A 20,099-nucleotide genomic window follows, 5' to 3' on the forward strand; every position below is an offset into this window, starting at 1 on the left:
AAGAAACAAACACAATACACAAGTGGTGAGAAATGCTATGAAGAAAGGAGAGAGCAAGAGAATAGCAGTGGCTTGGGGCTGCTGTTTAGAGGGAGTGGTGTGTAGCAATCTTCAAGGCTGTGGTAACCGGATCTTTAGGTGCGATGGGAAACTCGACAGATCTTTTCTCTGAAAACGCTGTCAATAGGCCATAGGGTTATCTTCTTGGGGTCTGTGGCAGACTCCTGCTGGTCTTCCGATAGTCACTCTCCCCTTTTTTGTTTAACAGAGTGGCTGGAGTTTAACTAGGTATGTAGTCCCTTAACTCAGGATGACATAGTCAAGTCTCATGCAGGCTGCGGCACTCAGTTCAGGACAAGAGTTAAAGTAACTTGGGCCTCTTACGTAACAGTACTTCTAAGGCGGTGGTAGCCATGTCTTCCTCTTGTCCCTTTCTCCCCTCTTCATCATTTGGATACAAATGTTGGCAAGAGCTGAAGCAGCCATCCTGGCCCATGAGAGAACCCAGTTTGAGAACGGCAGAACAGCAAAATATGAACTGGGTGAAGAATCCCAGACTGTTTAATGCTCTTTTAAGAAAGGAATATATTTCTATCTTATATAAGCTGTATCTGGATTTTTTGTGACTGCAGAACTTGTACCCTAATCCAGGGGCATATCAGAACAGCAAGTCTTAGCCATAATGAAGTAGATTACATAACCAGGACTGTTGATGGTATAGCTTCCACCAATCTAAAAGGCAAGGTATCCTGATTAAAATAGCAGTACGGTATCCCGGGAAAAAAATGTTTCTTTATTCCCACCTCTGCCATTTACTGATAGCACTGTTAAGACTTTCAAGTTTTTACTAAGTTTCTATTAATCGATAGTACAGGGGTTGCTGGGTGGAAACACTTTGAAAGTATAGTACAGCTTATAAACAAATTCTTACTCCACCTAATTTACAAAATAGGTGCTGGCCTCATCACTCAAATGATTCCTTTCATGAATTAAGACAGTGGAAAGAGGAGGCTGATTTAAGCCACTTGGAAGATTGTTTCCAAATTGAACAGCTAATATTTGCAAACGAAGAAAGGAACATGTCACAGAGATCACTGGGACTAAATTAAGATTTTAAACAACATATTTAAAATTATCCTGTTTCAACCCACTCCTTAAGGAGTATTGGGCATGATAAGAGCAGAGGTTGAGGGACAGGGTAGGGTGCCAAGGGGTCTTGAACCCTTGGGCCTGGACACCGAATGTGTAAGCATGCTCTTGAGAGGCAAAAGGAAATGAAAATTTACTAATGGATGATCAGAAAGGTAAGGCAGGATTTGCAGCAGAACACCCTTCATGTTTCTGATCTGCTCCAAAACCGCCACCCCACATCCTGTCCGGGTCTCTCAGATGAAGCCAGAGCCCAGCCTCACCAAATCCTCTTATAGTAGCCCAGCTCATTGTCTTTGGAAGAGTGGGACTTTTTTTTTTTTTTTTTGAGCCAGCTTTTTTTTAAACTCCAATCATCAATAACTTACTTTGGAGCAGTGAGTGAATAGCTCAACAAAAAAATGTCAAATATAAATTTCCACTGGGAATAAAAAATAAGCCCGAATTATCAGTAGAGTCAAATCTCCCAAATTTGCAAACTGTATTGATTACAAGTTTTCCAAAACCTATGGTATGACTATAAAGAGATAAGCTACTCTAAAGATACTTATACCAATTCATCTAATTAACGAAGTCAAATTTCATGAAGGTGTACAACAATTTTATCTGTATGTTGAGAGGCTCACTCAAAACCTACAGGTGTCTGTCCTTGGAACAATGGACACAAAAGAAAAAACTTCATTTAAAAGGGAATTCTCATACCTTGATGTATAAAATATAGTATATTACATTTTTTTAATATTTAAAATGCAAGGAGTGCCTGGATGGCACAGTTGGTTATGGTCCGACTCTTGGTTTTAGCTCAGTCATGAGCTCATGGTTATAAAACTGAGCCCCCCGAGCACAAAGTCATCTTGGGATTCTCTCCTTCTCCCTCCACCCCTTCTACTTGTGCTCGCTCTTTCTCTCAAATGTAAGAAATTTAAAATACAAAACTGCAATAAAGCTGGAAAAAAAATGACACATTAATAAAGCATCCACTAGGATGCCAGGTGCCCTAGTAAGAGGCCCCTGACCTCCTCTGCTCCCTTCCACAACTCTGTAAATGAAGTATTACCCTCATTTCACAATGAGGAAATTGAGGCAAGAGAAGAGCTTACTGTATGAAGACAAAAAGAATACTGTGAATGTTTTTAGCAAAAAATGTCTATATTCATGTTGTAACTTGGCTTCCTTGATGGCTTCAAACTTTTTCACTGTGTTCAGTGCTGTTAGACTACTTCCTTTGCAGGCAAATGTGAAACAAAATTTTCTATGCTTTTGACCACGGGAAGGCTGGCAAGGCACACTGAAGAGAGTTGTTCTTCAGTAAGTGTGAAAACCAGAATGACTTAATGTTGAAAGTGTAAAAACCATTATTTAAGATAACATACACCAAAAGAATATGAAAATATGCATTTATTACCAACAAAGTAGCATTTCCCACAGATTTTTTTCCCCAGTTATACACACACACACACACTATAGCAGGACAAAATTACATTTTTCACATACTAAAGATCCGTATTCCAAAGAAAGTAAGCAAATCAGAAAGCAGCAAAAAAAAAAAAAAAAACAAAACAAAACAAAAAAAAACTTCGAACACTACAAATCTGTGAATAGAGACACTCTCCTTAGGCAAATCGATGAGGATACCTGTCACCTTCAGGTTTTAAATATTTTATTCATCAAATCAGACTTGGTGTTTTTACATTTTGTTTGTAATTAGAAATCAACTTTTGCAGAAAATATATGAAGTTTTAAGTGGCTGAGTATATATAATGTGCTACACTTCTTATTCTCTTATGTTAAAATGATACATAATTTTTCCTTTACAGCTCAAAATCCAATGTAAAACCAAGTATTAACTTTGTCCAGTAGAGAAATATAAAATGCTTACAAACAAGTTATAGGAATAATTACTGCCATATGTAAACGGAAATGTACTTGATCATCCCCCCACCCCCCCCAAACACACTCATCTTCAAGCTCCTTTTTTCACACTGATAATCATTTTGCAGAAGTAAGATGACTGGCACTAACTCAGACAAAAAACAAATGACAGTAAGCACATATTAGTAAAGATATTTTGGTGGAAAACAAAGTATTAAACAACAAATATTTGGTAACAAGATCCACCTACTAGTAGGTTACCAAGTTTTTCAACTTTTACGTGAGTTGTTACACTAGTAAAAAAATGTTATTTTAAAATATTTTCATAATACATGCATTAGGCTAAGAGTAGAAGGCTCTCTTAAAATTTTCTCAAGAAAAAAAATACCTTTTTAAAGAGAAAATGTCCAGGTGAGAGGATATAGACTAGGGTTCATTATTTTTTTAACCTAATAATACAAATTTCCATGGCTAGTGATGAATATACGAAACTGAATGCAATTCTTCAATTTATTCAAGCTACCAACTAAAAAATAATTTTGTCATTACTGGCAGAGATCCAATTCAACTGTTCAGAGACATGTTCTTGGATTAGTCCAATGGATTTATTTTTTTTAAAATAGTTTTGGCACTATTAGTGTAACTCAGAGGAACAAATGATTCTCTCATCTAATTCTTTCTTGCTCCAAAAAAAAAAAAAAAAAACCAGTTTAAACTAGATTTTTTAAGACAGTTGGGTAGGGTCAACACTGTAAGGAAGGACCTAAAAGTTCAGGTTCTAGAAGGATTGTGTTTTAAAACAAATCAATATTTCCCTCACTCTTGAAATAACACTGAAAATTTTCAAATATAAATTGTAGAAACCAGTATATGAAATTTTAAGAAAAAATCCTACTAAAAATAATTATAAAAATGCTTTTAGAAATTGAAGATGTAAAATACAATTGACTTTAAATTAAAAAAACTAAACAAAACAAAACACCAAACCCACACACACTTTTCCAGGTTATTCTTTAAAAACCCTTATCACTTGATTTTTTCCTGTCAATCTTTTGGTTGCACACTGCATCATCTAGTGGCCACCTTGTGGCATTTCAAAGACTTTCCCCTACCATTTCTAAAGCCCAGTACATATTTCCCTTGAGATACTGATACAATTATAATGTCGTTTTGTAAAAAAAATTTTTAAAGGCCCATAAAATTCCATTTCCTGGTGAGATAAGGTAATCCTTCTTAATAGGAAGAAATAGATTTGTCATAAATTATTATTATACATTAGTCTAGACATTTCCATATTGATTTTTTAAATTAAATATTATACTGGGAGGACTTTAGCTGTAGAGTCCTCTTTAGACTCTGAAAGTAATTAAAGTGACTCTGGAATTGAAGCTCGGGATCACCAGGTCACCCACACTTCCTGTGCTGGGTCACCCCTTCCCCTGTACCTGTGATGTGAAACAGTGAATACCTTTTACCATGGGAACCCAGTGACTCATAGGCAGAGAGCCAAGGACTTGAGCTCAACAGAAACTGAAGACTTAATTTCTACTGTCAGATGAGGCCCCCATAGAAAGAGTGACTATGGTCTCCATCCATCAACCCATTTGTATTTAACAGGTTTCCAAAAATGACCCATCTCTTAGTCTTAACGAATCTTTTATTCAGGTGAGCCATACTCATAAACAGGAGTTAACCAAAAATGCTCCGTTTCTGCTCTTTACTTTTATTGAGAAGGTTGAGTGAATGTGATACGGCGCCGCCGCCTTTGGAAAGCCTTTAAATTCCATCTGTTAGGTTCCAACATATGAGGACCATTGTAGACAAACAATACGGTCATCTTCTCAGAATAAGGAAGATTCTGCAGGAGCTGTAAGTGTTAGAACAGATGGTCCCATAATGCCATACGTTAAGAGGCACAGTTTGCGAACCTTACATGTGTCAAGTCAAATGTTATTTCTAGTGTGAAGTTCTCAATTCGATAAGATACCTGGCCAGACTATGATCCTTACTTGAGCTAGCACCTGGCCTAAAGAATCATCAATACCTGGCCTAAAGAATCATCAACAAATGCCTTGTCAGCACTCCCAGGCCAAGTAAGCTTCTACAACTTCTAGGCTGACCCTGGAAGTATGTCCTTCAGAATTTTCCTAGGATCCATACTTTAACTCATTTATCCACATATACTTCACAAGCAACTTGTATGGCCCATGAAAGATTGGTAGCCTGAAAAGTGTGTGACAGAGGGGTGGGTTCATACACCAGGGTGTTTGGTAAATAGCGTGGTAAACATTCTGGCTATTCCAGAGAGTAACAGGAAAAAAACAGATTATTCTATTCTAAGAAAATGTGCATTTAAGGTGGGCTCTCCAATGAAATTTTTCATGACTACTTAATTTAAAAGGGAAATCTGATGATAAACACACCTTTGAGTATATTGGTCTTACAAATTAGCTCTTGCACAAGATGTAACAAAAGAAAATTTCCTGCTATAATGGTTCTAGCTTATGGAAAATTCTCCGTAAGGATAATTAAGATCTGCCCTGCGCCAGGGGACTGCTGTTGGGCAAATACAGAAGGGCAGGGCATCCTTGGGTCTTTGAGGAAATGAGGAGTGCCAGACTTCTAGGGTTATATTCTCCTGCCCACCCCCCCCCCCTCCCGCCCCTTTTTTAAAGTACTAAAAGAAGAGCCTCTCTAGATAAAAAGTGCCAAAAGCAGGGAGGAAATTTTGGTTCTAGAACATAATTCTATGCCTCCTACATTTCTTTTTCTAATAATAAGGTTTCTGATTAAGTATGTCACTGGAACTTGTCCCCTTTATATAAATATTACTGAAATCTTTTTAGTTCTGTCTTGGGGGAGTGTTTCTGCTCATTTATGGATCGGGCCATAATCTGCTCTATGATTAGACCACAGGGGACTTCTGAGTACAGAGCACGTGCAGATGTCTTATTACCCACCTTTGGTGTAATAAAGAAGTACTGAGATGTATTTTCTTTACAAGCAGTATTTACAACCATTTCAAACACTCTCCGTTCATTGATCGGGTCCATTCCCTAAACAATGACAACAATAATGATTACATTTCAATCTATTATAAGCTACACTAAAGCGCAAGTAAAAGAATAAGCACCACACCTGATTGATTTCATCAACTACTCTAAATGGACATCGATTAAGCTCCTGGAGCGCCATCAAGTACAACATGGTGGAAACACTTCTTTCACCTCCACTCTGATGGTGTGGGGTTAATTCGTGCAGCTGCGTACTGCTGCGAAATTTGACTCGAATTCGAATTCCGTATTTATCATAGTCTTCCTGTAGAACAGTAAAAAGTTGTTGAAAGGTTACAGTTTTCTCCAGCAATTTTATAGTATTTGATGATAGACTGAATAAATCCATTAGAAGAGTTAGTTCCTTAAAGATCTCTAATAGCTTTGTAGACAGCAACTACTTCTTTGATACTTTATTTGTAAAAAAAAAAAAAGGGATGATCAGAATACTGCTTTACAGAGTAACTGGGAGGATGAAACGAGATAACGGACTTCTAAGTGCTTCGGCACAGAGCCCGGCAGGTGCACAGTATATTATGAATTACATTTGTTACTACACTGTCTCTTAATTGTGTAACAAGCCTAAAAAGTCTGTGGATGGCCTCACTATGGCAAAATCTACTATCTTAATAGAACTGAAAAGTGAAATAATGTTGACTATCCTTATGGATAGTCAAGCAGGTGAAGGAGTCATGGGGCAAAGTTCCTAAAGCACTACCTTGCTTTGTATCTATGTACAGAACGTACATGCAAGATTGCACACATGCTTGAAAGAAAATGATCTTTTATGGTCTTCATTTCTATACTAGGGGAAAAAACTTATTAGGGAAAATTTTCAACATACACAAAACTAGACACTAAAATAAGCTCAGTAAAATTACCAACTAGCCTCACTATTATCAACATAATGACCAACCCTGTTTCATCTCTAACTCTACCCTTTCCTCTTTTCCAATGATCTTAAAGCAAATTCCACATTCACTTTACACATTTCTGATTCAAAATTATCTTACACCTACCATTTTGTAGTGCATTAAGTTATAGTTTAAGGAATTAGTAACAAGTTTCCAAATATTTTCATTCCTGTGTACTCTTAAAATCTTGAATAAAAGAGGAAACCACTGATATTATACTGTATTTCAGTTACATTTGCCAATCTCTAAAGGACTCTTCTAACGTGGAGAATGGTAGATTTATAAAGCAATTCATTCACAGCTGAATAACCATTACCTATCTGGATATAAAAAAGAATTTTAGTAAGGCTATAGTGACTGGTCTCATGTCGCAAAAAAAAAAAAAAAAAAACCCGACGGACTCCCACAGGTGGTGTTTTCCTTCTCAAAGATTGGAGAGAGAGAATGAGCAAAGTAAGAGAGAGCTTAAGAGAGGGAGGGGTAGAGGGGGAGAGAGAAGCAGACTCCCTACTGAGTAGGGAACCCAACACGGGGCTCGATCCCAGAACCCTGGGATCATGACCTGAGCCAAAGGCAGATGCTTAACTGGTTTATTTAGGGTGCCTAGGTGGCTCGATTTTGCAGTTAGCAAAATTTTCACAGGTATAACTCTAGAATAAACAAATAATTTACACAGACTTTTAGCATATAATTAAAATTACTTGCCAAGAAACATTTCAAATGCAATATTACCTCATTTTCTGTATGTAGATCAACTTCACCAGCACATTGCATGGAACTGAAAAAATTGCTGAATTTTTCATTAATTTTTTCTACAAGTTCTTTTAAAGGATTAAGCCACCTTTCTTTTACCTGCAAATCAATTCAACATAAAAGGGCAATTTAAAAGAAGTATTACTACGTTCTGACAGAAAATTGTCCATAAAACAAAGATCAATTTAGTCATGAGACCATACATGGCAGTTGTTCTTAGAAACATGTCATTTCAGTTTGCATTATTCTACATTCCCATATGATAAGCACGTGACAGAAATAAAAGTTAAAGGTTAATGACCTGTGAAATGTTTTCCCTGTATTTATCCAGTTCAACCTTCTTTATCTTTAGTTCCTCAGTTAATTGCTCTATTTCTTCTTCTCTTTTTGTGTATTCTTCAACAACCTGGCAGAGAAAAAACTATTTAAGACAATCTACCAAAGGATAACATTACAGGAAATTCTGCATCAATTAAAATACTAACTGAAAATATGCCAATTGTTGCATTGTTTGTACGCAATTTATGTTCTTCTACTAAACGTGTTTTTTTATCCTTGAAAAAATAGACACTGCAGTATTTCAGGTTAGCCCAATGATTCTTTTTATAAAGGAAAGGCACAGAACAGTGTGTTCCTTAGGAAGAGTCTATTTAAAATTCTAATAGATTCAGAATCTGGCATTTAAAGCACATTGTTCCTGCTGTCTGGCTTATTATTACCAAGAGCTCTAGTACAGAGTGGGAGGCGAGTGCTGGAAGGAGGTGTGCGTGCGCGTGCGTGGTGGGTGTGAGGAGGGGGGCAGTGGTGCTTGCGGGAGGCAACAGGGCAAGTAGCATACTGTAGGATTCAGTCCCGTGAAGCAAGAAGCTCTTGATCTTTCTTCAGTTAATAAAGCATCAATTTCATCCAATGTGTTTGGAAGATCCTGGAAAGCCTAAAAGGGGAAAAAAACAAAGGTCTGTTATTACAAGCAGTCCAGCAGAAGCAGTTCTGCTTGAACAGTTAAGTGTTCTGCTGAGTAAGTATCTACTATGTGTTCAACAGCATGCTAGCATACAAGGAATCAGAGGAATTCAACAGGGGTTTTTGCCTTCAAAAAGCTTCCACTTTATACACTTAGTAACACTGGTAACACCTTAAGGCCGAGTGTTGGTGCTGAGTATTAACGTTCTATCCTACAGCTACAGGGAGTTACGGGGGAGGAAGGGATACCAGTTCATGCTGGAGAAACTACAGAGAGTTAGGGGAAAGAAGAGGCCTCAATTTCATCTTGGGGCCTGCAAGCAAGTAGCTGGGGAAAAAGCGAGGCAGAGGGAGAGGAGTGTGGAGAACAGAAAGAGCGCTGCATACCATGGGGGGTGAGGAGTTGTGTCCATTTGGAATGGTGGGTACTTGCTGAATTGGTAGAATGGGTCCAGAATATGTGGGGCATTGAAAGAGAGCAAGAAGTTAGAACTTTATACTGTACTTATGAAGAACGACAAAAGCATCTTAAGAATCCAATTACTTCGACGGTAGAATTTCACCACAGCATGGCTGACCCTCGAACAACGCAGGGTTAGGGGACCGCCCCCTCGCCCCCACCCACCGTGTAGTCAGAAATACACGTCTAACTCCCAGTAGTCCACTGCTGCCTGCAGGCCTCAGCGATAATATCAACAGTGAGATAACACGTATGAGATAACACGTACTTTGTAGGTTACGGGTTTTATATACTGTACTCTTACGGTGAACTTGACAAAAGGAAATGTTATTAAGAAAAACACAAGAGAAAATACGTTTAGTGCTGTATTTATTGAAAGAAATTGCCCTGGGGCAATTTCTAGAAGTGGCCCCGTGCAGTTCAGCCCATGTTGTTCGAGGATCAACCGTACTACCTTCTGAGCCCTGACAGAGAAGTGGGCACAGGCCCTTTCCTGTCTGAGGGGGAACCTGCAACACTCAGACAAAATGAGGTACAGAATGCATCTTGACGCTCTGAAAGAGGTCCTGAAGTATTACATTAATCTAATACTTCAATTTTAAGGTCTTTTAACTGTTTCTGAAAGCCTGGAGAAGTTGAACTGCTCTCTCTAGTCAGCATCTGCTGCTGCTCTGACGTGACTGCTGAGCTTTCAGCCTGTGCTGCGCACGTGCATGGGTCTTCACAGGCTCCCTAACAGGCATCTTCAGGTGGAGATGGTCCAACAGAAAGACTCCTGTCACCCACCCTCCCCACCAATGGGGGCAAACCTAGTTCTCCTTCAGTCAATGGCAGAACATAGGGGGTGGTTCTCCCTCTTGCCCTTCTCCTGAAATCCATTAGCCAGTCCTGCTGACTGTCACGAAAAGATCCTCAGGTCGGCAAACTTCCCTTTCCAGTGCTCCTACCCTGCTCCTTGCCACTTTTCGCTCTGGCCTGGCCTGAAGCAATCCTCTTCTAAATGGCCTCCTTGCTTTCATTCTTGGGTCCCTCCTCGAGTCTCCGCCTGGCAGGCAGAGGGGGCTCCTACATGCCCACACCAGTCCCATCACTCCTCTCTCTGATCTTCTTCTGGTGGGTTCCGTCTCCACGTACAATCCAAACTCCTTCCATGGGCTTACGGGGCTGCATGATCTGACTCCTGCCTGCCTTTGGGCCTGGATCATAATGTCTTAGCCAGACTGAGATTGCTTCCTTCATGTGAAACCTGCCCTGTGTACTTCTACCTCAGGGGCTTTGTATGGAGCTGTTTTCTCTGCCTGGAAAACTTTACCCTCCAACTCTTACTTGACTAATTTCTTTTCTGCATTCAGGAATCCTCTATAATAGTATCTTCCCAAAGGAGGCTCCCTGACACTATCCTCTTACCTTGTTTCTTCTTAGCACCTCTTGACAGCCAACATTATCTGCTTTTTAATTCATTTATCTGCTCCACCCTCCAGACTAGAATATAAATTTCAGTAGAGAAGTATCTGTCTTGTTCAATGCCTGATACATCAGTAATGTTTTTAATATGTGAATTATCTTCTAATTTTCTTTCAAAAACAATACAACTTATCAAGAGTAGACTAATTCTACGCTCTGAAAAAAAAAATTGGTGCAGATCTTGTGCTAATATTTATTTTATAATTCCATGTACTCTAGAGAAGTTCTAATATATTTTTAGAAACAGCCACCACTCAGTTCGTCTTTTCTATGTACCTACTACATCCCTATTATGTGCCTAAATAGAACCATTTTCTATGGTGTAGTTGATATAACAGAGTAAGATCTTTGAGGATTTGAAAATTATAATCCGAATGGTTCCCCCCACCCACCATTTCATTAGGTATTGAAAGAGATGGGACATGAACTACTGAAATAGGGAAATATACATTCGTTATCTGTTCAAATTAAGATAAAATACCTTAAATAAAAATTCATTTTCTACTTTTATTTTGACATTGTTCTGAGAGTTGGTATGATCCCCACTCGTCAGATAACAGAGCCACGGGGCCGCATAATCAGTGGTGGAACGTGGACTAGAGGGCAACAACTCCTTGTACTAACTGAACAATATGTCAGCACAGAAAACAGAAAGGGAAGGAGGAAAGGCTCTTTTTCTCCTTTTCTCACCAGATGTTAGCCCTAAAGATTCAGGTCCCGCTTAAACCTAAATAAACATGCTAACTTCCAGAAAAACCTTTTCATTTTGCCTTTTTCTAGACATCCCTTCTATTTACTATTTCTTATATGCCAATTACCAATGCTATGTTTCCATAAAGAACTACACCCCATCCCCTGACGCTACCTCTTAAAGGGAGTTTGGAGAAAAAAAGCCTCTTATTGGAAGAATGAATGTTACGGAACTGAGAACTATGCAAGGGGATAGCCGTGCTTTAATAACTTTAGGACTAAGCGAAGATGGAGGAATGCCCAGGTTTGAATACAGGAAAGAAAATCCACTATGCACAATGACTTTACATATTCAGTTTAAAAATGGGGGGGTGGGATCCCACATTCCTTATGGCACGTTGTGTTTCTCAGGGCCCATTACAATGCCTAACACACTTGAAGCAGATAAAGAAGGTGCGCAGCATGTGACCTTGCAGCCTTATATACTTGTTATACTTACTGTCTGGTATTCTTGAGGAACTGTCTGCTCTGCACCCAGGTTACATACTTGCCTAGCTCTCTTCATCAGCTCCTTGCATTTCTGCAATAATCTCTGTCGACTTTCATCCAGCTCAATGAAATGTTGCTATTGCAAGAAAAAGAATTGACCATTTTTCTGTTATCATTAGATCAGCGAGCTACTTGATCAAATGAGCAATTCACAGGCATGCTTTGGGGACACTGTGGATTCAGTCCCAGAGTACCTCAATGAAGTGGCCATCACACGAAAGCAAGTCAAATGAATGTTTTAGTTTCCTAGCACATGTAAAAGTTACATTTACCAAAATGTGGTCTAATTGTGCAAGGGCATTATATCTTTAAAAAAAAAAAAAAAGTACATACATTACTTAAAATATACTTTATTGCTAAAAAATGCTGACTACTATGTGAGCTTTCAGCAAAGCGACTCATTGATCCCAGGTCACCGTAACTGATACAATAATGATATAATATACAACATCTGAAGTGTAGTGAAGTGAAAAATACAGAACGAGGTAGGCCTGTAGATCAATGACTGAATACAGGGAAGCAAAAGCATCTAAAAAAACCATACCTCAAAAATCACGACAGCTATTATTAGGAAGATTAAATTTGAACTTAAATTTTAAAATATACCAGTATATCCTATGGCTATGTTCTGCGCCATAGTTCCCTTAAGAGCGCTGAAATTTAAATTTGCTTTTTTCTTCAACAGTTTAACTTAGCTATATATAATTATACTCTAATACAATTTGAAATACACAGTCCGTAGGCTTCCTGTCTGAACACTCAGCATCTGAATGTAAAGAGAACCTGTAAATAGTGTTTGGTAGCTGTCCCACTGCCTTTCATATAGTTATCATTTATTCATGGACCCACTCATTCCTTCACCAGATAATTACTGAGAATCCATGGAATGTCAGGATTTTATTAGGCACTCAACACAGAAAGTTGAAAAAGGAGAAAAGACAAAATTATTATCATTAAAGAAACAGCTCTATTTATTGAAAGCTAATGTGCTGTATGCTTCACACAGGATGCCCTTATTTCTCACAATACTATACAATGCTATTATTCCCCATTTTGCACATTAAAAAAATAAAGCATCCTGTCCAACCTCACAAATTTAGTTGCAGGCTGTCAGGATTCACAACCATGCCTGCTTCTAGAACTCATGCTCTCCTTCTTAAGCACCATGGACGGCCCTTGGACAGGGCTGGACAGATGAAAGCAACGCCTGGCAGGGGAGGGTACAGGAAGGCCAGAGGGGTCACAGAAGCTATGACAGGTGAATGGTCTTCAAGAACAAGAAAGAAAGAAATTACTAGGGAGGCTACAAGTAGCAGAACAGATTCCTAGCATTAGCATCCTAATTACAAATGTAAGGGCAGGGAAGCCTCCCTGAGGCTTATTTAGGGAACTAGTAATCTACCATAATTGGAGGAGAGGTAAGATTGTACAAAATCAGAGTGATAAGGTAGGCAAGAGCCAGATGACAAGTTTCATTTGTAATGAGGAGAGCATCATGGAATGCCTTCTGTGGGCCAAGCTTGTTATATGTTAAGTCCTCTAATCCTCATTGCAATCTTAGAGAAATGTATTATCTTCTTCATACATGGCTTAGAGGTATTAAGAAACTTTCTCAAGGTTATAAAAATACCAAGTAAACAGGTTCCTAAGAAAACAGGTCCAGCTTACTCTTTCCACTAAACCTCAAACTTCAGTCTGCACCAGAGGGGTGCGGGAGAGGATGGTGAAGATGATTAAAACAGTATTGATGCCCAGCCACATGGCAGATGTATTTACTCATTAAGATCTAGGGCAGAGGCCTGCACATGTGTATTAACAAGATCCTCAGGTGATTTTTATGCATACAAGTTTGATAGCAAATGCGCTAAACTAAGAAAAAAGTAAAGGAATTCCTGGACTGAACTGAAAATGCAAAGCCAGCCCAATACTCACTTGCTATTATGGTTCTCTAAGCCTGAGACAAATAGAGGAAAATGTTAAAGATTCCCCATCACCTCTGTTCCGCTCTCAGGGCCAATCACACAGAGGCAACTGTCAGTAAGTGCCAGAAAGAGACCACACACTTCTAGACTCTTCCATTTCTGCTTCATACTCCTCTGGGCCTTGCCAAACAAAGCACCAGAATGTTACGGCAAAGAAATACGTGTGGGCCTCTGGGCTTGGGAGGACCTCACTGAACAGTTGCCTTCCAATGAATAGCATCGATCTAATTAAAGAGAAAACTGTTCTTTCTGTATGTATGTGTTTGTGACACACTTCTTTAAACGGTGCTGGTTTTCTCCCTACTCTAAACCATAATTCGTATTATTGAGTCTTTTTGGCCCGGGGTAGGGGAGCGGTGGGTAACGATAGGAAAGAAAGAGAGCCTACCATTATCTAAGATAATGTTCTATAGTCACGCTAATGAAAAAGGCTTTGTTAACAATTCTGCTTAGAGTCTAGCCTTTAACAGTTAACAGACAACAGAAACTCTTCATCTGTGGGAGACCAAGGGAGGAAAAGGCAAACTGACAAACTGTGCCCCACCAACATCTCAGAAAGGACTATTCTAGGAGTATATATTCCGAAAGAATAAGTATCCTTTTTTCTGAAATTCTGAGCACATTCAATGGTCCTGAAAGGTGTATAGTGACATTGAATATGGAAAAGCTTCTCTAAGAGGGCCCTCTAGTGATAGAAAGCAGAACTGCTCACAGAATTTCTTAATATAATTGCATGTTTTATATAAAATTAACACAGTAAATATTTAACAATTAGTCAAATGACAATGATTTTCTGTAGTAAAGGAATGTGAGCTTTTACTAAAACAGTAGTTGTAAATAAAAGCATTGCTTCAATTTTCCTTTAAAACAAGCCTCAAATTTCATACCAATAGATTTCAAGTTCACGTTAACTTTTAGTACATACACATATTTTAGAAATATGAAAAGTAATCTTTTAATATCAACTTGAAATTTTAACGTCAAACTTGAAATTTAAAGATAGTGGTCTTGACTTTTTACTATTCAAAATAACAAATTCTAATAGTGAGCCATTAACAAATGGCAATAATACTGTTTACTTGTTAAATGACCCTCCTTCTCCCCAAATCTATTTCCCTTAAATAAACTAAAGGTTCCTGAAATTGTTTTGCGGGACAGAGGGAAGCAGGCAGCTAGAGAAGAGAACATTAGACGGAAGCACAGAATTTCTAAATTTAGTGTGAGGATAAACACAAACAACTTCTAATTCTTGTAACTAATGTTAATTCTGATGTAAACCTATACTTCTGAAGGAAACCCTGGTTTCATGGTAGGCAGTGCACTAAGCATTCTGATATATATTAAATAGAATTATCACATCACAATACCCCTTGCCAGGCAGATAGATGTTTTAATACCTATGACCAGAGATAGACAAGAGACACTGAGTGGGATCAGGAAAGCAGCACACGACTTAAAAACCTCAACCAAGTAACAGGTATATTCATCTGTATCCACCTTTATATTCAGGTTTACATGTTTATTAACTTGTCCTAAAAATACTCCAGGCACAGTTAACAAACCAACACTTACAACCACCTGCCTTTCTCTGAGGATATGTTAGGGGCCTGGAATCCTCTTGCCCTCTTTGCCTTCCAGTCTGAGGACACATCAGAATCCATGGTAGTTAATCATCCTTAAGTTCCCTCATGGATACAACACCCACTGACACAAGTCCGTCCTCTCTAGTTAACTTGTTTCCATGATCAGCGTCAAGGACAAAATGGGGAAGTGATAGTAATGGTTCCTTAGTGCAACCTGCCATGTGTTCAAAGGGACAAGTAGGGGGAAAAACACTATTTTTTCCTTGTTTCAAATGAAGTAGGAGAGCAAGAAAGAATAGTAAGAGCATCTGTGGGTAAAGGACAGCAACCAGAAGAAAAAAGAACAAAAGAAAGTGAATGATGACAGGTGTATTCTATATAATTTCATTCGTCCTTGATTATTTCAAAAGTGTAGTTAGGGACTATGGTCAGTCAGCAACAAACATTTATTGAGTACACTGTGCCGGAAATAAAAGAACTTTCCAAAAGGGATGCATAAAACAATTTTCAGATCAACTAGTGAAAAAAAGAAACAGAATGGTACCAAACACTGCTGAGGAAATGCAAAATATAGTCAGGGAGTATCAGGTAAGATCGTTATGGGAAAACCTGTCAAGGGCTGTACGCACACAGGTCTTTGCTAGTGGTTAAGAGGCTGAGAAGTGAGTGGCTATTTCCAGGTAACAAAATCTAAAGGGACAAGCAGCTAACCACAGATTATTTCTTTGGACAGTGTAAGGTGGCCATCTTTATAAAAAATTAGTGATTCAAAAACTGAAAACAAACCTTTCTCCCTTCACTCTGCTCTAATATTCCTGCTGCTACTAACAAAATGGATCACAGGGCAATAGCTGTCAGTTTACACCAAATCTTAGTATGTCCATGTGAACAAAAGCTGCTGGAAGAACAGCTCTACGTCAAGAGTGGGCTGAAGTTTGGGAGAATGTTTACCCCAAAGCCATCATGATTTCATGATACTTCTGTCAACATGCACAAACCTATAGTCTTCTTAAGCTTATTAATGCTTAATTCAAAAATACAAGTTCAGGCACAGAGATCCAGTACTGTATCATGTGACTGGACTTACTCCATATAGTACAGGCATGATGGGTCAATTTCTCCATGAACTCTTTTCTATAATAGCACTTCCTACACTCCATAACCAGGTTCACAGCCTCACTCAGTGACACAACTGTAGCATGGGCTCTGTAATTATTCACCAACAAAACACACGAGGGCAAAGGGCTTCACTCACACCCCGTGAAATAAACCCAGATGAGGCCCTCTGGGGAGCTAGCTCTGTACCCAGCCCCCACAGCTCCTCCTATCAGGGCTGTTTCCACTGAAAGATACTACTATAGTTTACTATTACACAACAGAAAAGTTTCTGAAAAGTCAGGTACAATGTGACTCGTGTATAGACCCTGCCAGAGTACAGCAGATTCAGAGAAGAATGGATGACAAAGCGTACAAGGGGACTTCAAATACAGGACAAGCTTTAAAAATCTACAATTATGGCCAGATGTTACATTTGTTAGGGGTAAGGACATGTGGAAGCTACGTTACTCCTCCTACTCGAATGTACCTTTAAAATTTCATACTTGAAAATACTGCAAAAAAACTTTAGTAAAACAAATGATAAACTCCTAAGTTTTGGGCAGCCCTGGTGGCTCAGCGGTTTAGTGCCACCTTCAGCTCAGGGCGTGATCCTGGAGACCGGGATGGAGTCCCAGGCCTGCATGGAGCCTGCTTCTCCCTCTGCCCCTCTCTCTCTGTCTCTCGTGAATAAATAAAATCTTAGAAAAAAAAAAAAAAACTAAGTTTTTAAAGAGTTTTTTCAGCTTTGCAGTGTACTGGTGAATAAGCTGCGTGTAAAGTATACAACTTGGTAAGTTCTGATGATCTTACACAACAGTGAAACTATCATCCCCAATGTAACAAACGTATCACTTTCAACTCTACATACTCCTCCTTGATCTACCCCACTGTATCCTCCCCCCAGGCAACTGCTGATTTATGTCTGTCACTAGGCATTCTACTAGAATTCTAGAATGTCACTAGGCATTCCGTAGAATTTCATATAAAGGGAATCAGAGGGTTTTTTTGGTCTTCTATCACCCAGCATAGCTGAGATCCATCATGCTGTGTGTCTCAGTAATTCATTCCTTTTAATGGCTGAGTAATATCCTGTTGTGTGGATATACCATAATTTGTGACTTAACCACGGCTGGACATTTGTTTCCAGTCTTTACCTATTACAAAATTGCCACACATTCTGTGCCGGTCTTTCATGGACATATGCTTTCCTTTCATTTGGGTAAATACCAGGAAAGGAATGGCTGGATCAAAATATACGGCAGGCAGATTTTTTAGCATTTAAGAATCTCTCCAATGGTTTTCCAAAGTGGTTGCACACTTGAAGTCTCTAGTACCAGTATATATGTGAGCTCCAGCTGCTCTACATCCTCACCATCACTTCGGTACGGTCAAAGTTTGTCATGCTAGTGGGTCTCTGATAGTAGCTCAATATAACTTTAATTCACACCTCCCTACAATAAAGTTCAGCATCTTTTCATATGCTTATTTGCTGTCTATTGTATTTTCTTTAGTGAAGATCATGTTAAAATCTTTTGCCCGTCTTCTGACTGGGTTGTCTTCTTTGTGTCAATAGTTGTTTAAGAGTTCTTTCTGTGGTATCTGTAGGGTCAGCAAACTTTTTCTATACAAGGCCAGCAGGTAAGTATTTTAGGTGTGGAGGGCCGCAGACAAACTATCCTGTATTTCTTTTTTAATCCTTTGAAAATGGAAAAAGCATTAGCCTGCAGAGACTTTATAGAAGCAGACGTTAGGCTCGATAAGGCCCCCAGGAAGAGCCCTTCATCTTGATACAAGTCCTTCGTCAGGTGTTAGGTGCTGCAAATATATTCTCCCCGCCAGTCTCCAGCCTGCTTTTTCTTAACAGCATCTATTGAAAAGTTAATTTTGTTGAAGTAAAACTTCTGATTCCTTTTGCCTTATAGTTCATGCTTTTTGTGTTTCATTCAATTTCCCCAAAACCAAGATCACTAAGAATTTATTATCTTTCCTGCAAAAAGCTTTTAGCTTTAGTTCTTACATTTAAGTCTATGATTCATTTATATATCGTATGAGGTAAGGGTTGTGGCTCATTTTTTGTACACCACTCTTCAATTGTTCTAGCACTATTTGTTAGACTATTCTTTCTCCACTGAATTGCCTCAGTTATCTATGCCAAAAAAACAATTGACTATGTATGTGTGAATCTATTTCTGGGTTCCCTATTCTGTTCCACAGAGCCATATAGGTCTATTTTTACACCAATACAATAATGTCTTCATTACTGCAGCTTTATAATAAGTCTTAAAATTAGGAAGGGTGAGTCATCGAACTTGTTCTTTTTCAAAGTTCTTCTAAGTCTACTGCATTTTCGAATAAGCTTGTCAATTTCTAAAACCCTTGCTGGGAACTTTATTGAATATATATATTTGGGAGAGAACTGACAACAAATCCTGAACCTCTGATCCATGAACATAATCATTCTCTCCATTTATGTAAGTCTTATTTTAATTTCAGTAAAACTTTGTAGTTTCTTATAAATATATCCTTAAGCACTTCCTATTTTTGAAGCTATTGTACATGGCATTTTTAAAAATTGGGTGTGGAGCCAACTCAGGGTTTGCACTCAAGAACCCAAGCTAACGCCTGAGACGAGATTAAGAGTCAGATGCTTAGTAAGGCACCCCAAAGAGTATTTTTAAACTTCCAAATGCCAATTGTTCACTGCTAGTAGACGGAGCCACATCTGATCCTGAAACCTTGCTGAATGCACTGATTCTTTAAGATTTTCCACAGAAATCTGTTGGTCTGAAGTAGACAAGTTTTTGTTTTTTCTTCACTGCACTGGCTAGATACTCTTGTACAATGTGGAACACAACTGATTAGTGAGCATTTTCCTTGTTTCCAATCAGTAGGGAAAAGCTTTCATTCCTTCATCAATGAGTATATGAGCTAATGGTTTTGGGTAAATGCCTTTTATCAGATGTATAAAATTTCCTTGTATTCCTAGATACACGGAGTTTTTATCATTAAAGGGGTGCTAGACTTCAGCAAATGTTTTTTCTCTGTGTATACTTAAGATGATCATCTGATCATCTGGTTTTTCTGTAGTCATTCACATGATTACACTGATGAATTTTCAAACATTAGATCAACTTTTGGGATACACACTGGGATAATAAACTCACTTGGTTAGGATGTTTTACTCTTTTATAAAGCACTGGACTTCACTTACTAACTTTTTAAAAGAATTATGAAAAAAAAAAAAAGAATTATGAGACATACTGGTCTGTAGAGTTGCCTGGTTTGGATATTAGGAATACTAGCCTCATACAATGTATCAAGAAGTAACCCTCACCCCACCCCCCACACCTTTTGAAGACTCTAGGTAGAACCTCTATTAATTCTTCCTTTTCAGGCTTGGTGAAATTCACCAGTGAAGCCTCTGGATCTGGAGTTTTCCTTGTGGGAAGGTTTTTAAGTACAAATTTAATTTCTTTAGTAAATATGGGGCTAATCTAATTAGGTCTTCCTTCAGGGACTTTTGATATGTTGTGGCTTTTCAAGAGTGTGCCCATTTCTTCTAAACTGTC

At 38.6% G+C, this 20,099-nt stretch overlaps 1 protein-coding gene across 3 annotated transcripts in view; it reads right to left on the bottom strand.

Moving 5' to 3' along the window:
- Positions 1–2,529: 2,529 nt before the first annotated feature.
- The window catches only part of SMC5 (structural maintenance of chromosomes 5), a 92,932-nt gene continuing 75,362 nt past the window's right edge, over positions 2,530–20,099 (bottom strand). For 2 of the 3 annotated variants that reach the window (XM_072838428.1, XM_072838446.1), the window contains exons 18-25: positions 11,818–11,943; positions 9,092–9,136; positions 8,580–8,675; positions 8,043–8,147; positions 7,721–7,840; positions 6,160–6,339; positions 5,982–6,077; positions 2,530–4,888 (exon numbers count right to left, since the gene is read on the bottom strand). In XM_072838428.1, the coding sequence (XP_072694529.1) occupies positions 4,745–4,888; positions 5,982–6,077; positions 6,160–6,339; positions 7,721–7,840; positions 8,043–8,147; positions 8,580–8,675; positions 9,092–9,136; positions 11,818–11,943 (912 nt within the window). In that variant the 3' untranslated portion in view covers positions 2,530–4,744. The remainder of the gene's footprint in view (positions 4,889–5,981; positions 6,078–6,159; positions 6,340–7,720; positions 7,841–8,042; positions 8,148–8,579; positions 8,676–9,091; positions 9,137–11,817; positions 11,944–20,099) is intronic. The other variant, XM_072838436.1, reaches the window with a different exon arrangement.

The sequence above is a fragment of the Canis lupus genome, chromosome 1 (assembly GCF_048164855.1).
Source record: "Canis lupus baileyi chromosome 1, mCanLup2.hap1, whole genome shotgun sequence".
NCBI classification, from domain to species: Eukaryota; Metazoa; Chordata; class Mammalia; order Carnivora; family Canidae; genus Canis; species Canis lupus.